The sequence below is a fragment of the Berghia stephanieae genome, chromosome 7 (assembly GCF_034508935.2).
Source record: "Berghia stephanieae isolate SIO BIC M18660-M18661 chromosome 7, UCSD_Bste_1.3, whole genome shotgun sequence".
In the NCBI taxonomy this organism is placed as follows: domain Eukaryota; kingdom Metazoa; phylum Mollusca; class Gastropoda; order Nudibranchia; family Aeolidiidae; genus Berghia; species Berghia stephanieae.
The window spans coordinates 62,723,673-62,741,172 of record NC_088366.1 but is presented as its reverse complement, the minus strand read 5'-3'; the positions used below and the strand labels follow the sequence as shown (position 1 = coordinate 62,741,172).

Below are 17,500 nucleotides of genomic sequence, written 5' to 3'. Positions count from 1 at the left end.
TTTAAAAATAAGTTGTGATTCAAAAGCATTTTCTAAAAGTTGAATATTTTATCGATATAGTTTAAAATACCAAGAATAACTAAGAGTTTTTACAATTTTTAAAAAGTTAATGTATTGCCGATCATCTCTGTGACACCCGAGCTTAACAGGACTTCTGTCACCTAGCATAAGACAGATGATTACGAAGAGTAGATTAAAAAGCTTTAAAAGTCAATTATCATCTATTATTTCTTGAGTGTTTGTGTTAGATTAACAGACATGCAATAAAAGAAAGTTCTACAAACTACACACTAGTTCAAACTCTCTCTTTGACTTTGTTCTGATGAAAACCAGCTATCTTACTCTCCAATCCCTTGCTAATTATGTGGGTGTGGGGGGAGGGGGGGGGGTAACTTTCTGGCTTTCTTTTTGTTGGTTAAAAGGTCACAAACTTTCCACACATGATGAGGTGAAGGGCAAAGGCAAAGCTAAAGTATTAACCAATCAACTTCAAGTGCTCTTTTGTACTATTCTAATAAATATAGAAAGAAAAAGAAAAACCCATTCATAAACACAATTAGCTTGTGTACCCGATTTAGGGCATGCGCGTGGTCAAGACTAACCAGCTCGCCCTTAATTTATAAATCGTGGTTTCCAGTGGTCAGATCCTTCCTGTCCTAATTTATGGACTGTCATTTTAACTTTAAGGGAGTTAATTCAGAACCTTGGCAAACTGGGTGGTAAAATAGATTTTTTGTGCATTTGACACAGTCTTCACCGATGTTAAGTTGTGAGTGGTATAGCAAGTTTTGACTGTAATTATTGTATCGAGGTCACTTTTTTTAGATAGTGTTTTAGTTAAATTACGCCTAGATATTTTGACTCTACTCTCATCAAAATCAATCTTTTTTTTCTTTTTTTTTGTACCCTTAAGATATGGCCATACTAATGTCGTTGCCTTGCTGGTCCAATATCAAGCTGATATCCACGTCAAGACACGATTCGGGGCATCCGCCATGACTTTAGCTGCAAAGGGAGGTCATCTGCAGACTGTCAAATTTCTCATCGATTCAGGCTTGGATCTCAACAACATTGCAGATGGTTGTGAGTTCACACCAGTGTTGGTGGCTGCACAACACGGACATGATGCGGTGTTAAGAGTTCTGTTGGATAGAGGTTGTGATGTTAATTTCTATACACCCTCCACTGGCTTGACTCCGTTGATGATCGCTGCATTGAACGGTCACATGACCACGGCACAGATCATAATAGAGAGGGGAGGGGATCCTAATGTGACCAACGTATGTGATAACACTGCTTTGGAAGTAGCGATTAGCAGGGATAAAAGGGAAGTGAGGGGATACTTGGACAGGAAAACTACAAATAAACCAAAGTCTGGTGAGTATATTATTACCATGGTCACGGTATTAGCACAAAAGTCACTGCCTTATAACTTTGTAGTGCGGCTATGTGGTCCAGTGGTATGACACTCGCTTTCGGACCGGAAGGTCCTGGGTTCGAGCCTCGCACTCGGCACATAGTTGAGTCCTTGAATAAGGTTCTTTACTCACATTCTCTCACCGTATTCGGGTGTAAAATGAGTACCTGGTCGTTAACAGCGTTGTCTTTGTCCGAAAAATTGTAATATCGCCTAACAAGCGTCATGTCCCGTCCTACATGTTAAATGTTGCTGTCGACCAGGGTCCCCTTGTAAAGCGCTTTGATCACATTTAGTGGATATTGCGCTATATAAAGCTCAATTAAAACAAAAAAATTTTTGTAGTTCCCCACGTTTAATGTACTTCATGGGGCAGCATGGCTCAGTGGTACGGTCTTTGCTACGTACTCGAAATGTACAGAGTCAGAATACCCACTGCGCTGACATGAGTGGCTTTGAACAAGTCACCTCGCCGTGGTTCAATTTGCAGCACAGCACTGCAGCTTACCCCTGGTTTTATTCCAGTCTTCCCACTGAATAGATCCTTGAGACAAATTTCCCCTTTGGGATAAATAATGGGAATTTTGTTTTTTATTTTTTTACTTATAAAAAAAAAACAAAGCAAAAAATATTTGACATTTATACAGCGCAATATCCACTTAATGTGCTAGCACTTTACAGAGGTCCTAAGCAAGCAGCAACACATAATATGCAGGACGAGACACGAGGCTTGTTGGAGATTTTATGATTTTTTTTTCCAATAAAGACAACACTGTTTATGGCCTGGTGCCCCTCAAGTATCCTGCTTCTTTGCCTAATGATAATAACCAACTTTATTCAAAGAGTACACAATAGACCCAACATAATCTTAATCAGATTTTCGTTCAATAAAGGCCATCTGTTCTAATCTAATCTAATCTAATCAAGAAATTTGGTCAATTGACTCTCAATGATTACAATAGAATCAAATATCTTGCTATGTTGTAATTAACAGACAGATTCGTTCATCAGACTGTGTTACAAAAAACTCTTTCACCCCTCTCTTATACATCAAATTAGTTGTTGAGATAGAAAAATAGTGTGTGCACAGTAAATCATTGATAAACCCACCAAGTAAGACATTTTTTAAAAAAATAGAGCATTTATATAGCGCAAAATCCACTATTCGTGCTCAAAGCGCTTTACAAGAGGTCCCTGGCCAACAGCAACACTTAACATGTAGGACGGGTCATGACGCCTGTGAGGCGATATTACAATTTTTCGGACAGAGACAATGCTGTTAACGGCCAGGTACTCATTTTACACCTGAGTACGGTGAGAGAAAGTGAGTAAAGAGCCTTTTCCAATGGCTCAACTATGCGCCGAGCGAGGCTCGAACCCAGGACCCACCGATCCGAAAGCGAGTGTCATACCACAAGACCACATAGCCGCACTGTACAATTCAATTAAAATAAATTTCATGCCATCTTTGGCTGAGAATAATATATCTTCTATTCTAAAATTCAAAGATTGATATAGAAATTGAAATAACGGGTTTAAAATTCTATTTCTAATTAACTTTGATATCATCAAGAGTGTGTGTTTGGACCATATTAGAACTTTAAGGTCTTTTGGTAGGTATTGATGTAGTCTTTGTTATTTTAATGGCTGTACTATTTTGTATGTATTCCTATCAGCTCAAGGTGATATCAAGCCTGACATTATCGAGGCAGCCAAACACGGTAAGCCTAATATTAGGGATTTTGGAATTTTACGAATCATAAATTGCATTATAGACGTGGGTGGATGTTTACTTTTTCAAATAAGGATTTTCTAGAATATTAATTAAATCTTTGAAGCTTGCATGTATGTGTATAGAAATTATATTAATTTTGTAACTAATATTCAACGGAATGTTGTTGCCAACACAAACACAATTTTTAAAACAAAACTGAATGTAACAATCTGGAAAATAAAACTATTTGTCAGATTTCCTCGAACAATTACAGTATTCAAAGTTTTCAATTCAGAGAAACGGTCATATGGATATTAATGTATTTACGTTTAACTTTTCGTAGTCTAGTGTTTAAACTAATGGAATTTTTTTTTTCACATGTTTAGCATGTTTGATGATTTGATAGCAAATATATTTTTTTTTTCTTATGGAGTAGAATGTTTTAGATTAAGTCTAAATGGAAAAATGGAATTTTAAAATTAAAATTACTAATTGTGGTTTTCCAGTGGAAAAGGCCATCTCTTTGTATAATCTGTCACAGTATAATCACAGACATGCCCGCTGTTATGAAAATTACTAATATTTTATGGAAAACTGGTGCCAAAACGTAATATACAAGAGTCTTTGAAATTACGGATTTTTGGCAAGCTGTCATTTTCATTGTTAAAAGGCATACAGTGTCATGATTATGCTTTGTTTTGTTTTTTTAAATAATAATACTCAGTTTTTCCTCCCACAGTCAACATTTCTGCTTCTTGAGGTTGGCATCTCTGTAATTAATCCGACCTTATCATGATTTCACCTTTTCTCCAACCAGGCGACTTACAAAGAGTACACGAGATATTAGGACAGGACCTGAGTCAGAAGGATGCCCACTCTCCTCAAGACGGGGCCACACCCCTGATGTTTGCTTCTATGACAGGAAGACTTGATATCGCAGAGTTGCTTGTACTGAACAGGTGTGACGTCAACAAGCAGGATTTGATAAGTGGGTGGACAGCGCTCATGCAAGCCACGTATCATGGGTAAAGTATACGAGCAAATTATTTTATCCCTCTTAACGTGTATGACTGGGAAACCTGATAGCTCAGTTGATAAAGCACTTGCTGTGCGGCTATGTGGTCCTGGGTTCGAGCCTCGCTCAGCGCATAGTTGAGTCCTTGGAAAAGGCTCTTTACTCGCATTTTCTCACCACACTCAGGTGTAAAATGAGTACCTGGCCGTTAACAGCGTTGTCTTTGTTCGAAAAATTGTAATATCGCCTGACAGGCGTAACGTCCCGTCCTACATGTTAAATGTTGCTGTTGATCAGAGACCCCTTGTAAAGCGCTTTGAGCACATTTTAGTGGATATTGCGCTATATAAAAGCTCAATTTAATTTGCTTCACACGCAAATGGACCAAGATTGATCCTGGGTGAATTAGAGATTTTTTTTTAACGACCCCTCTGTCCACCCAGCAGTGATTGGGTAGTTGCTTCTGTTCAATCTGGCGGAAAGGATTTTGCAATAGACTAATATCCTCTCCAAAGGGTAGCAAACAATTGCTTTTTGAGTTCTTTTCTGTTATGGAAACTGAGACAAACTCCGGCTCCACGGTCCTAATGGCTCTGAAGGTCTATCCAATGTCTATAACTGAATTATAGTAATGGTCAATCAATTTCGTTGAGAAAGAGAGAGAGAGAGGGAGAGAGAGAGAGAGAGAGAGAGAGAGAGAGAGAGAGAGAGAGAGAGAGAGAGAATAAGTAGGAGTGAAATCTCTGTTCAATGTTATAGTTATCATATAACGTTATAACAAGTGTAACTAAATGACAAATTGGCATATTTATGGACAATAAAGATCTATTATTATTATTATTATTATTATTATTATTATTATTATTATTATTATTATTATTATTATTATTATTATTATTATTATTATTATTATTATCATATTTATTATTATTATTATTATTATTATTATTATTATTATTATTATTATTATTATTATTATCATATTTATTATTATTATTATTATCATTATTATTATTATTATTATTATTATTATTATTATTATTATTATTATTATTATTATTATTATTATTATTATTATTATTATTATTATTATTATCATATTTATTATTATTATTATTATCATTATTATTATCATTATTATTATTATTATTATTATTATTATTATTATTATTATTATTATTATTATTATTATTATTAAAGAATATGTTCTTTAGAGCCACTCATATATTATTGTCATCTATTATTTATGCTTGTTTACCATTAATTATCCCAAGGACTGGGAAGCAATTAAAGGAATTCTGATATTTTCTATACCCCTGAAATAGTTGATGTTTTATGTGCTCTCCAGTTTAAATAAATCAAATTACTAAAATTGTGAAACGCAAACATGCTTACAAGGTGCTTGTCACTCAAACCGATTTTTTTCATCTAAATAAATTGTTCTTAAATACACACATACAATATATATATATAATACCCTCTTTCATCAGGAAAAAAAATGTGGCGATGTATTTGTTGTCTGTTGGTGCTGATGTCAACATCCAAGCAAAGAATGGCTGTACTGCCTTTGATATGGCATCTTTGATCGGTGAGATCATTTTTTTAAAAAAAATAGTAATTCAATAAAGTATGTTTTTTTTTTGTTTTGTTTCAGTTTCTTGATAGCTCAATTGGTAGAACGATGTTTTCACTTGCAAAGGATATGACATTGATCCTGGATGAACTGAAGATTTGTTTTCTGACCACCCTGTCCACCCTGGTTGAATGTGCTTTAAAAAAAAAAGAGCTTTTATATAGCGCTATATCCACTAAATGTGCTCAAAGCGCTTTACAAGGGGTCCCTGGCCAACAGCAACATTTAACATTTAGGACGGGACATGAAGCCTGTTAGGTGATGTTACAATGTTTTTCTGACAGAGACAACGCTGTTAACGGCCAGGTACTCATTTTACACCTGAGTACGTACGGTGAAAGAATGTGAGTAAAGAGCCTTCTCCAAGGACCCAACTATTCAACGAGCGAGGCTCGAACCCAGGATCTTCCGATTCGAAAGTGAGTGTCATTCCACTAGACCACCTAGCCGCACAATTAATTACAGGCGTCCTTTCCAAAGGCTAGCAACATTTTTTCGTGGGGACAGACCATTATACCACAGACGTTACCCAATAGTTGGGATGATTTAATGCTTATATTCACTCTCAATCATTAGATTTGAATACATTGTATATAAAGGTATTTGTTATTTTAAAAACCAACCAGATGATGTTGACACAGAGTTGCTGCGTCAGCTGGCAGCCAAGGCCATGCAGGTGACGAAAGTAGAGAAAAACAAGAAGGTCAGGCCTAAGTTGAGCAATGAAGTCATGGCATCACTCCCTCCTGATCTAGGGTAAGCTTTGAAATATCAGGTGATGGTAATGGCATTATTATTAATCCATTTAATGATGAGGATAATAGTAATAACGATGATATTAATAATTTTAATGATAATAATAATTATAATGATGATGATAATTATAATATTAATAATAATTATAATGATAATAATAACGATAATATTAATAATTATAATGATAATATTAATTATTATGTGAATAATAATTATAATGATAATAATAATTATAATATTAATAATATTTATAATGATAATAATAATTATAAAATTAATGATAATAGCAGTAATGGTAATCATAACAATATTAATACCAGTAATGATAATGATAACATAATAATTCATTGTGACAAATGACTTTTTCATAAGCTATTGAAATTGTGTTGTAGGGTAACGATCATTTATTTAGTGGTGTTGATTTGTTTGTGGTATTCAATTTCTATACTTCCAGGTTAGATGCTGATGGTCAGAAAAGCGGACTAAAGGTACGAGTGAGGGGGAAGGAAACATCAAAGTGATAATCTTTTTTCTTTTTTTTTTTTAAAGTCTAAAACTGTCCTTGAAGTGTCTCAAGCAAAAGCAGTATGTAAAATTTAATATTAAAATCAAAAAGTTCAACAATGAAATTATTTGTTCATCGGAATTTATCACAAAGAAATGTTAAGTAGAATGGCTCCTCCCATCCAACCCGCTTACTTAAAGCAGTCTTCTTCTGTTCTCTCATTCTCTCACGCGTGGACTATTTTGTAATTTGCTGGTAAAGGGCCTTCTTGATGAGAAAGTTGATATACTCCAAAATATAAAAACATGGCTACAAAGAAGGGCTGTGGGTATTGGTCGACATGAGAAAACACATGTGAAAACTGTGTTCAGAACACGGCACTGGCTGCCCATTTGCATACCTGTCGAATTTTTCGTAATTTTACGAATTTTAGACAAATTTCATGGTCAAATACGAAATTTTATGGAAAGTTACGAATTTTTAATTCTTAGTAATACTTAAATAATAATAATAATAATAATGATAAGAAGAAGAAAAAGAACAACAACTACTACTACTACTACTACTACTACTACTACTACTACTACTACTACTACTACTACTACTACTACCACCATTACTACTACTATTACTACTACTACTACTATAATAATTCTTACACAATTTCATAAATTGCGAATTTCCTTGTCAAATTACTAAAAATTGAACAAAAAATTAATTAATTTGAAGTTTTCAATTTGGCATGTCTGCATTTGAGCCAGAATCAAATACGAAATTGCCCTTTTCTGTTTCAACGCACTAAATTCCCGATCTCTGAGCTACATTGAAGTATCGTTGTTGTCCCCTACCCATCAAATTCATCAGCTCAGGTTATCGGAGATCCAGCAACTATACGTGCCAAAAACACAACTGCCTATTTTCGGTGATGGATCTTTCTGTAAAGCAGGTCCTTCTATTTGGAACTCACTTCCTTTATCAGTAAGGCTTGTGGACAGCGATGTGGATTTTAAGAAAAATGTGCAAACCTATTTTTTTTATCATAGATGTTTCCTGATTAAGTTATTTATTTGTTTATATCTAAAGTTTCTGTTTATCGAATATCACTTTTTATTTTATTTTGTAAAACACGTATATTTAGTGAGTATCACTGCTATATTGGTCTTTTGGCACACTGGTTAGTGTGCTTACGGTTGGTCAAGTTGAGGTTTTTGGCATTTAGTATTATTATTATTATTATTACTATTATTAAAGAAAGAAATAGTTGATTTATTGGAAAATTTATGTTTCCAGGGTTGGTGGAATCGCATGTCAAACAGATTTCGTAATCTGAAGCTGGGTCGGACATTCACCGGAGGCAACCGTCTAGCCCCATTAAATCTAGAAACGTCTACATCTGTACAAGATCTTAGACTCAAGAATAATACTCCTTCACAAGTACAGGTAAGTAGTCCTTTTAGTCTTTTAGATCCCATCTGCTGTTTTAAGACAAAGGGTCTCATATCAAAGAACAAATTTTACAGGAGTCTAAAAAACTGTTTGCTCCTATATTTTTAAAAATCTATCTCGTCATATATCTTGGTTTTGTAATAAAACGTTTATTTATTGACTTAAGAGTCACGAAAACCCAAATAGAAAAATGTGCATTTGGCTCAAAAATATGATAGTAGTGTCAGTTCAATTTATTAAGGCAGTAAAATTGGACTAAGGAGAATAGATTTTAAAAACATATATTTTCCTAGATTGCAGTTTGTGTAGAGAGTGGTTCTATTATTTTAATATAAGGCATTTTCATGCTTAAATTAAAAAAAAAAACATTACATATTGATATATCATAACACTGTTTATTATCGTGGATGATATAATTTCAAAATATAATGTGGAAAAAGCAAAAAATAAAAGAGCTGAATGAATTTCTGATATCAGGCTAATGTGAGGTGTTTTTTTAAATTTTTTTTTTTACAGTCAGCAAGATTGGAACGCAAGAATTACGCCAACACAACTGGCGGGGCAGGTCTCACCTTGACAAGTTATGACAACATGTTATTGGAGACACGACAAAGTGCCTCCCTCTATACTCTGGTATTGTTATTATTATATTACAATTTCCATTCAATTCAAATATTTATTTTTAGGCAATTGCCAATATAACTCATACAAGAATATAATATTTCCATCAACAAATCAAGTAAGTAAAATTAATAATAAAGCAAAGCAAACAATGATAATGATAATAATAATAATAATAATAATAATAATAATAATAATAATAATAATAATAATAATAATAATAATGATAATTATAATGGTGATAATAATAATGTAAGATCATCTAAATATTTAATTAATAGATTAGTTGTTTAATAGGTTAATAGATAGGTTAATAAAATCGTGAAGACAAAAAAAAAAAAATTAAATTAAATTTAAAAATTAAAAAAAAAGAAGAAGTCCTTGGTCTAACTCAAATGATTTACATTTTATGAATCAACATAAAATACGACATGACGATAATGATTTTTTACAATACTCACTGGATTCTGGTACACGGAATTACAGCAGGCCCTGCAATACGGTTCACTGGAGAGTCGGGTGACCGATTTTTTATATATGTAATAATAAGTTGTTACCTCCCACATTGGGATTTGAGCATACTCAGATTTAGCACACTTTTTGGCTTCTCCCGAGATTGTGCTAGGATGCAGTGAGTTCTGTATTGACATTATTTCAACAATTAATTTATTCTAACGGCAGACACCAATTCTTAGCTGTTAAGACTCGAAGCAATGAATCTTCTTGAGGCTTTAGATGATTTTGTTGTAAATGTCTATAAATAATATAGTATGTGACATACTATGTAGATGTATTATGAACCTATTTTGTATTAACAACTTTATGTTTAGTTATTACACTGTTATATAGTGATATTATGTTGATGTAGTATGTATACTGTTCCATTTGTATAATGATGTCACTGTATTATTGTTTCGCGCATTGAGCATCACTCAGTGATGAAAATGCGCGTTATAAATGTCATGTATTATTATTATTATTATTATTATTATTATTATTATAATAATTATTATTATTATTATAAAATCTTATAAAAGTTTGTTTTTTTCAATTTTTTTATTTATTTCAAGACTAATATCATTATTTTTATATTTATCATTTTATTTTTTTAATTTTTTTTTGTGGATTGTAAGGAAAGATATAAAATAGTAAAAGCAGTAAGTAGTAAGCAATAATACCCATTTTAAAAATTGGATGAAAGATGAGTAAAATCCATATCAAGGAGTGGAGAGTGATTTTTTTAACATTTGTGACCCATCCTTTCAAAACAGTATTATATCGGGATGAACTAGGTGTTGGAAATTGGATTCAAGGTAACAAATATGAAATTTGGGATTAATTTCTGTACTTTGTGTTGGAGAATAAATAGTATTTCTTGCATTGACAACGCTTTAATTTCATATCTCTTATTTTGTTTATAAATTCCCTTTTAGAGGTCCTATTCATCTCGATATAAAACCGTTGTGAGATGGTGGGCCACATTTATGAGTTTCCAATTCTACAGAAGATTCCCTTTGATGAAATATTTTTCCTTCTCGGCTTTTATTTCGATACAGGACATCAATTCCTCCCATTCGGCCATGTCTAGTGACACTCTGAAGCCCGTCATCCCACCATTCCTCCCAACACCTGCTTTCTCCTTAGATTCATCGGAAATCGCCCCGAGGCTATCCCTAAACTACAGGAAGTACAAGTCTGGGGATGAAGTAAGAACTATTTAATCACCAGTCTTTGCTAGAAGCCACATCGTGATTTTTTTTGCCCTCACTTTCTTACATATTACAGGCCTGTAAATTTTCCACCAATGCCGGCATTTCCAGCAATTTTGCTCCTCCGAAAAAGAATAAAAAATTAAAATTTTTCACTTTGTTTCACAGCCTATTGAATTGGTAAAATTCTAAGAAAATGTTCCAGGACATGGGGATCTTTGCTCATGTTATATTGAAAAAGCTTCGACGTTGTCCAAACATCTCGCTGGTTTTCGGGCAATTTTTTCAGGTCGCAGATTCAGGCCTGATAGTAGAAACTGAGACTAAGGGAAATGGGTGTAAATATTTTTGTATTATACTTGTTGATTACTGAATTTCAAAAGGAAATAAACTTCATTGATTCATTATTATTTATCCAGAAAGGGATTGATATTGATATCTAGTTGTTTTTGAGAGGAACAATATATATATTTTTTTGTTTGCATATTTCGAAATTCCAATTTTCAAAAAATAATGTTAGAATTAATTTAATGATTGCCAAAATGGAGCAAAGTAGGAAAATTAATTGCACTCCTTTCCCCTCTTTCTCCATTCCATTACCTAACTCTGATAATGTTGCCAGCTGTGCCAGAATACTGCCTTTATGTGTTTGGTGGCAAAATTGGTGGTAATTTAGAGAGGGAAAGATTATTCATTGGTAAGAAATTCTTATATTTTGTAACAAATTCCTATTTTCTGACATTGTGATTCCATTTTTGGAATGTGAAGGATTGGCAGGTCTGATTATGCAGTGGAGCCAACCTTACGTATAAAATGCGTATTCTTACGCATTTTTGCTCATTGTTCACATTTTACTCAGGAGTGTACGTAATATTAATTTTTTATATTTTTAAAAAGATTTTATGATTAAATTATTAATTTGTTGTTTTGTTTTCTTTGTATATTGTAAAGCACCTCTGAGCACATTGTGGATCTAGGCGCTATATAAATTCATTCATTCATTCATTCATTTTTAACAGTCATACACTCTTTTAGTGTACTATGATTTGTTTGTTGACCTGGACATTCATATAGGGAGTTCAATATAGTATTATCTGGGTGGGTCATATCAGATTTATAAGTGGATCCTGGAAGTGGATACTATTTATATATTGTCTATAAAGAGTAAGTTTATTCATTGATTTAAGTTATCAATTATGATATTGCCAGTATGGTCTAATTGTCCATCATCAAATTTAGTGCTATTTATCGTTATTGCAGGATTGTACGCATTTTTTTCTGGGTGGGGTTCCTGACCTCCCATAGTGGGCAGGGAGGTACATACTGTGTCTTCTATCTCCTTATATCTGTTTTCCAACATACTTTCTGTCTTTGTCTTGGAATGAGATTACTTGGTTTTGTCCTGTCCCTGGCCGGAGTCCTGATGGGAGGGAAGCAGTCAATTGCATAGTTATTGTTTTGGGAGAGGATATTATTTTCCTTGTAAATCATCTCTCTGTTATGTATTACTATATTTGTTATTTTGAATGTATAATGTAAGCATTTGAGTGTGTTCCTCTTGGTGGGATCTTGTGCTATCGTATGGATGAGACATTTATGTGATCTCAAACTCAAGTACATTGGTGGTATGCTCTTGGAATCTACATCTGTTCCCTATTTGAACCACTTCCCTTTGTCTTACTTTTTTCCTCAAATCCTTATTATTGTACATCTAGAATCTTTTCACTATCCGATTTTCTTTCTTTTTACTGCCGCTGATATGACCTAAATGTGTTGAAAGCGCCGTAAAACCCTTAAAAACAAAACCAAACAACGCATTTTTTTCAAAATCTTACTCATTTTGGATCTCCATCGTACACACTTTCATGGGCCAGGATTGGCAGCACTGCTTCACTATCAACCTGTTCCATATTAATCTCACACACATGCTCTCTCACACACTCAAATCTTCTTCTAAACGACTCGGCACAAGAATTGCTTTGTAATTTATTAATTTTTTTTTTTTTTCATCAGAGATCCAGTGGAATGCGGCTCCCCATGAAGGTACCCAACCCCCTCGACCCCCCAAGAACCCCATCGTCCGTTCTAGAGGATTCTAGTCTGAAGAATGTCAAGTACGGTGACAGCACCACGAGTGGCAGCAATAGTAGCAACAACAACAACAACGACACCAATCACAGTCCAAACTCTTCTGGGGGAAGCAGCAACATCACTGCCCTGCAGACCAAGATGGCCGCTCACAGGAAGTATCTGGCTGCTGGGAAAACTCGACCCACCGATTCTAGTCTAAGCACAGGTATGCATTCACATAACCATGCATATTGATTTTAGATCTTGATAATCATGTTGTCCTTATTACATACATTGCCGAATTTTACGAAATTTTCCGTAGTTTTACGAATTTTAGACAGATTTCATTGCCAAATACGAAATTTTATGGAAAATTATGAATTTTAAATTCTTATTAATACTTAATAATAATTATAATAATAATAATAATAATAATAAGAAGAAGAAGAAGAAGAAGAAGAAGAAGAAGAAGAAGAAGAAGAAGAAGAAGAAGAAGAAGAAGAAGAAGAAGAACTACTACTACTACTACTACTACTACTACTACTACTACTACTACTACTACTACTACTACTACTACTACTACTACTACTGCTACAACTACTACTACTATAACTACTACTACTACTACTACTACTACTATTACTACTACTATAATAATGATAATAATAATAATATTGTGATTGTTCATACACAATTTCAGAAATTACGAATTTCCTTGTCAAATTACTAAAAATTGACATAAAAATTACTGAATTTGAAGGTTTCAATTTGGCAGGTCTGTTATTAAAGCAAATGCACTGTGTAGTTGGTAAAACATAGCTGACTATGATCTTCTTTGGAATATTGAACTTTCTTCATCGATCTTGTCACGAATGCTGGTTCATGATCATTAGGGGACAGCGTGGCTCAGTGGTACGGTCTTTGCTTCCTACCCGAAAGGTACCGAGTTCAATTACCCGCTGCTGCGTTGTGTGGCCTTGAGCAAGTCACCTCACCCTAGCTCAATTTGCGGCGCTGCACTGCGGCTGATGCCTGGGTAATTCCAGTCTTCACTTGGAATAGACCCTGCGCTAGAGAAAAATTTCCCCTATGGGATGAATAAAGGGAATTTTATTTTTATTTATTTTTTATATGCAACTAAATTGGCAGCATTTCTAATAAGGAATTTTTAAAGAAATGAAAAGATGTTGAAAGACAAATTAAGCTTGAGTTAAGTGATATATTGATTGCAGTATTTTATTATTTTGTTTAATGCTATATTTCAGAATTCAGCCCTAGACCATTTGTCCAAGGATCAAACATTCCAACACCAAGATTCTCACCCTTCCTTCCCCAACACAACAATCACTCTCGATTATTCATGCCACGGTATGTAAGGTTTACAACTACTATTTTGATCTTTTCCTCCTCTTTTCTTTTCCTCTTGCTCCTCCTCCTCCCCCTCCCCCCCCTTCCCCCCCTTTTTTTTTTCTTCCTTCGGTTCCTCCACCTTCACCTCCACCCTCTCCCACTTTATCTTCATCATGTGGGGTTTAATAAAACAAAGAAATATTGAGCTTTTATAATAAAAAGGTATAAATGATAAGGCATCAAAATGTGACAGGTTACAAAATAAGCGCTCATTTCACAAATATTTAGTCAGAAATTCAAGTAATAAAGAGAAAAATTTAATTCAAAGCACGTTCTTGTGCGGCTATGTGGTCTTGTGGTATGACACTCGCTTTCGGATCGGAAAGTCCCGAGTTCGAGCCTCGCTCTCGGCGCATAGTTGAGTCCTTGGAAAAGGCTCTTTACTCACATTCTCTCACTGTACTCAGGTGTAAAATGAGTACCTGGCCGTTAACAGCGTTGTCTTTATCCGAAAAATTGTAATATCGCCTTACAGGCATCATGTCCCATCCTAATATTAAATATTGCTGTTGACCAGGGACCCCTTGTAAAGCGCTTTGAGCACATTTAGTCGATATTGCGCTATATAAAGCTTATAATTATAATTATATTTTGACTTTATACATTATCCATGGAACACACTTAGATAAGGAACAGAAAGTATGGGACCAACAAAATATGTTGACTTTAAGCAGAAGTTGACTTTAAGATTTAGTAGATATTGCGCTATATAAAGCTCAATTATTTTTGTATTAAAAAATTATTTTTTTTTATAAGGCCTATGTGGTTTTCATGACGAAAAATTTTTTTCTTCCTTTTTACCTGTAGCAAAGCCAATACAATGCCATCTGCTTTCCGCACCATGTCCAACACTACCTCCCCTAACAGTTCCACCAGTGGAAGTTCCTCCATCACACCTCAAAGATCATCCAGGGGTAGGAGCACCTCTTCTAAGGGAAGCACCACCTCTACCCTTACCCCATCTCCCTCCCCGACTCCTGGTAAGGTAAGCGATAAAAAAACTTATTGCATTTTATCAGCAAGGGGCCCCAGTTAAAGCATCGAATTTTCAAAATATATTTATCAGTATCAAGAACATCAACTGTAAGAAAACTTATATTACTGGTTTTATTAATAGGGAATTTTTGCAATAGCAAGTGTTTGCTACTGGGGAACAGATGGGTAAGAAAAAATCTCAACTACACCTATGTGTCAAGTGGTATGACACTCACTTTTGGATCGGAAGGTCCTGAGTTCGAGCCTCGCACTCGGCGCATAGTTTAGTCCTTGGAAAAGGCTCTTTACTCACATTTTCTCATTGTACTCAGGTGTAAAATGAGTACCTGGTCGTTAACAGAAAGTCTCTGTCCGGAGAAAAATTGTAGTATTGCTTGATAGGTGTCATGTTTCGTTCTACATGTTACGTGTTGCTGTTGGTCAGGGACCCCTGGTAAAGTGCTTTGAGCACATTTAGTGCTATATAAAAGCTCAATAATTTTTTTTTACATCTGTCACTTTGCTTGTGAAACGAGTAGTGAGTGCTCTATCAAGTTAATACTAAGACCCCCAGTTCCACTGTTGGTTATTGTGTAAATCCTTCAGGGCAGGGTCTAATTATATTCTAACATTAGCTACATATCCCACTTCTGACCTCATCACAAGAGCTGTGACCACGAAGCGACACAGACTTTAATTAAGTTAATTTTGCACGGCTGTTACTGCTGCCTTCGTGAAAACCGACAAGTGGTCTGGTTATTGTCAGATAATTTTGTAGGTTATAAGTATTAAGATATTTCCGATCACCCACATTTCGAGCTTGAAACTCCCAGTTAATTTTTGATATATAATTATTTCTCTACTGACACAGAGTGCTGAAGATGCTCCTCAAGCCTTGGACAGCCTGCAGGAAAGAGAGGGACACGATGGTAAGGATATGAAGCTCTCCAATGGGCATGATCTATATTACATTTCCATGTGCTCGAGGTCATTGGTCACTTTGCAAAGTGTGCTAAAAATGACCCACATAATGAAAAGTGTTCACAGTTTGAGAAATATCTAACATCACGATTGATCATTTTGTTCAGCTTGACACATAGGTATGTTTACAACTTTCATAAACAAAGCACCACGTTTACATCTCTGAAGTAATATCCAATGTGATTGATGACTTGGTTGGACGAAAACATGAATATAGATCGCTTCCATTTGGGATTTAAATGTATGAAGAGTTGTATTCATTAGTTTATATCACATTTCTTAAAAATTCCAGTTACAAAAATAAATATGACTCTTTTCTCCGGCTTTGTGGTCGGTCTTGTGGTATGACACTTGCCTTCGGACCTTTAGATCCCTGGTTCGAATCCTGCTTCAAGTGGCGCAAAGTGGGACCTTGGAAAAGGCTCTTTACTGACATCCTCTCACCTTAATCAGGTGTAAAATTAGTATTATCGGGTCGTTAATAGCTTATTAACTGTTGAAATTGTTTTATGGTCTTTCAGGTGTCATGTTTCGTTCTACACGTTAAGTGTTGCTTTTGTCTAGGGAACCATTGAAAAGTACTTAGATCGTTTGCTTGTTTCGGCCCCAAGATTTGGAATGAACTACCACGTGGTCTGAGGGAGTGCAAGTCTTTACTTGCCTTTAAAAAGAATCTCAAGACATATCTTTACTGTATTTGCTTTTATTGACGCTATGAATCCTTGATTTGGCTGTGAATTCATTGCATTGCATTGTTTGTTTGGGTTTTTTTGTTTGTTTTTTTCACTCAAAATTGATAATTTATTGTGTAAAGTGCCCAGATCTTGTGTTTTACACGAGAATGAGCGCTGTATAAATGAGTATTATTATTATTATTATTATTATTATTATTATTATTATTATTATTATTATTGTTATATTTACTGGATATTGTGTTGTGTAAATACTCCAGTTTGGGTTTTTATATTTTTAATTTTTTTATTTTCTATTTTTAAACTTAGAGTCAGGGTAATATTCCAAGTTTTGTGAATGACAAGGAATAACGACTGTAATTTCTATTTGTTTATTTTAAAAATTTCTTTCAGACGAACTTGCAAGCATCATGAAAAAGTTATCATTGGAGAAGTACAACCCAATCTTTGAAGAGCAGGAGGTTAGTTGAATGTAAAGCATCAGAAATATAAATGTGATTTTCATCATGCAGTGATATTTTAAGCAAAAGGAATTGAACTTTGTACCGTGTAACCC

The 17,500-nt window shown here is 34.4% G+C and overlaps 1 protein-coding gene across 2 annotated transcripts in view; it reads left to right on the top strand.

The window, feature by feature from the left end:
- Positions 1–17,500, top strand: part of LOC144977628 (ankyrin repeat and SAM domain-containing protein 6-like) — a 28,307-nt gene that overhangs the window by 1,755 nt on the left and 9,052 nt on the right. For both annotated transcript variants that reach the window (XM_078923039.1, XM_078923040.1), the window contains exons 3-16: positions 914–1,377; positions 3,094–3,138; positions 3,949–4,156; positions 5,637–5,734; positions 6,406–6,535; positions 6,990–7,023; positions 8,331–8,480; positions 9,003–9,119; positions 10,664–10,813; positions 12,830–13,112; positions 14,152–14,254; positions 15,104–15,281; positions 16,143–16,200; positions 17,338–17,405. In XM_078923039.1, the coding sequence (XP_078779165.1) occupies positions 914–1,377; positions 3,094–3,138; positions 3,949–4,156; positions 5,637–5,734; positions 6,406–6,535; positions 6,990–7,023; positions 8,331–8,480; positions 9,003–9,119; positions 10,664–10,813; positions 12,830–13,112; positions 14,152–14,254; positions 15,104–15,281; positions 16,143–16,200; positions 17,338–17,405 (2,086 nt within the window). The remainder of the gene's footprint in view (positions 1–913; positions 1,378–3,093; positions 3,139–3,948; positions 4,157–5,636; positions 5,735–6,405; positions 6,536–6,989; positions 7,024–8,330; positions 8,481–9,002; positions 9,120–10,663; positions 10,814–12,829; positions 13,113–14,151; positions 14,255–15,103; positions 15,282–16,142; positions 16,201–17,337; positions 17,406–17,500) is intronic.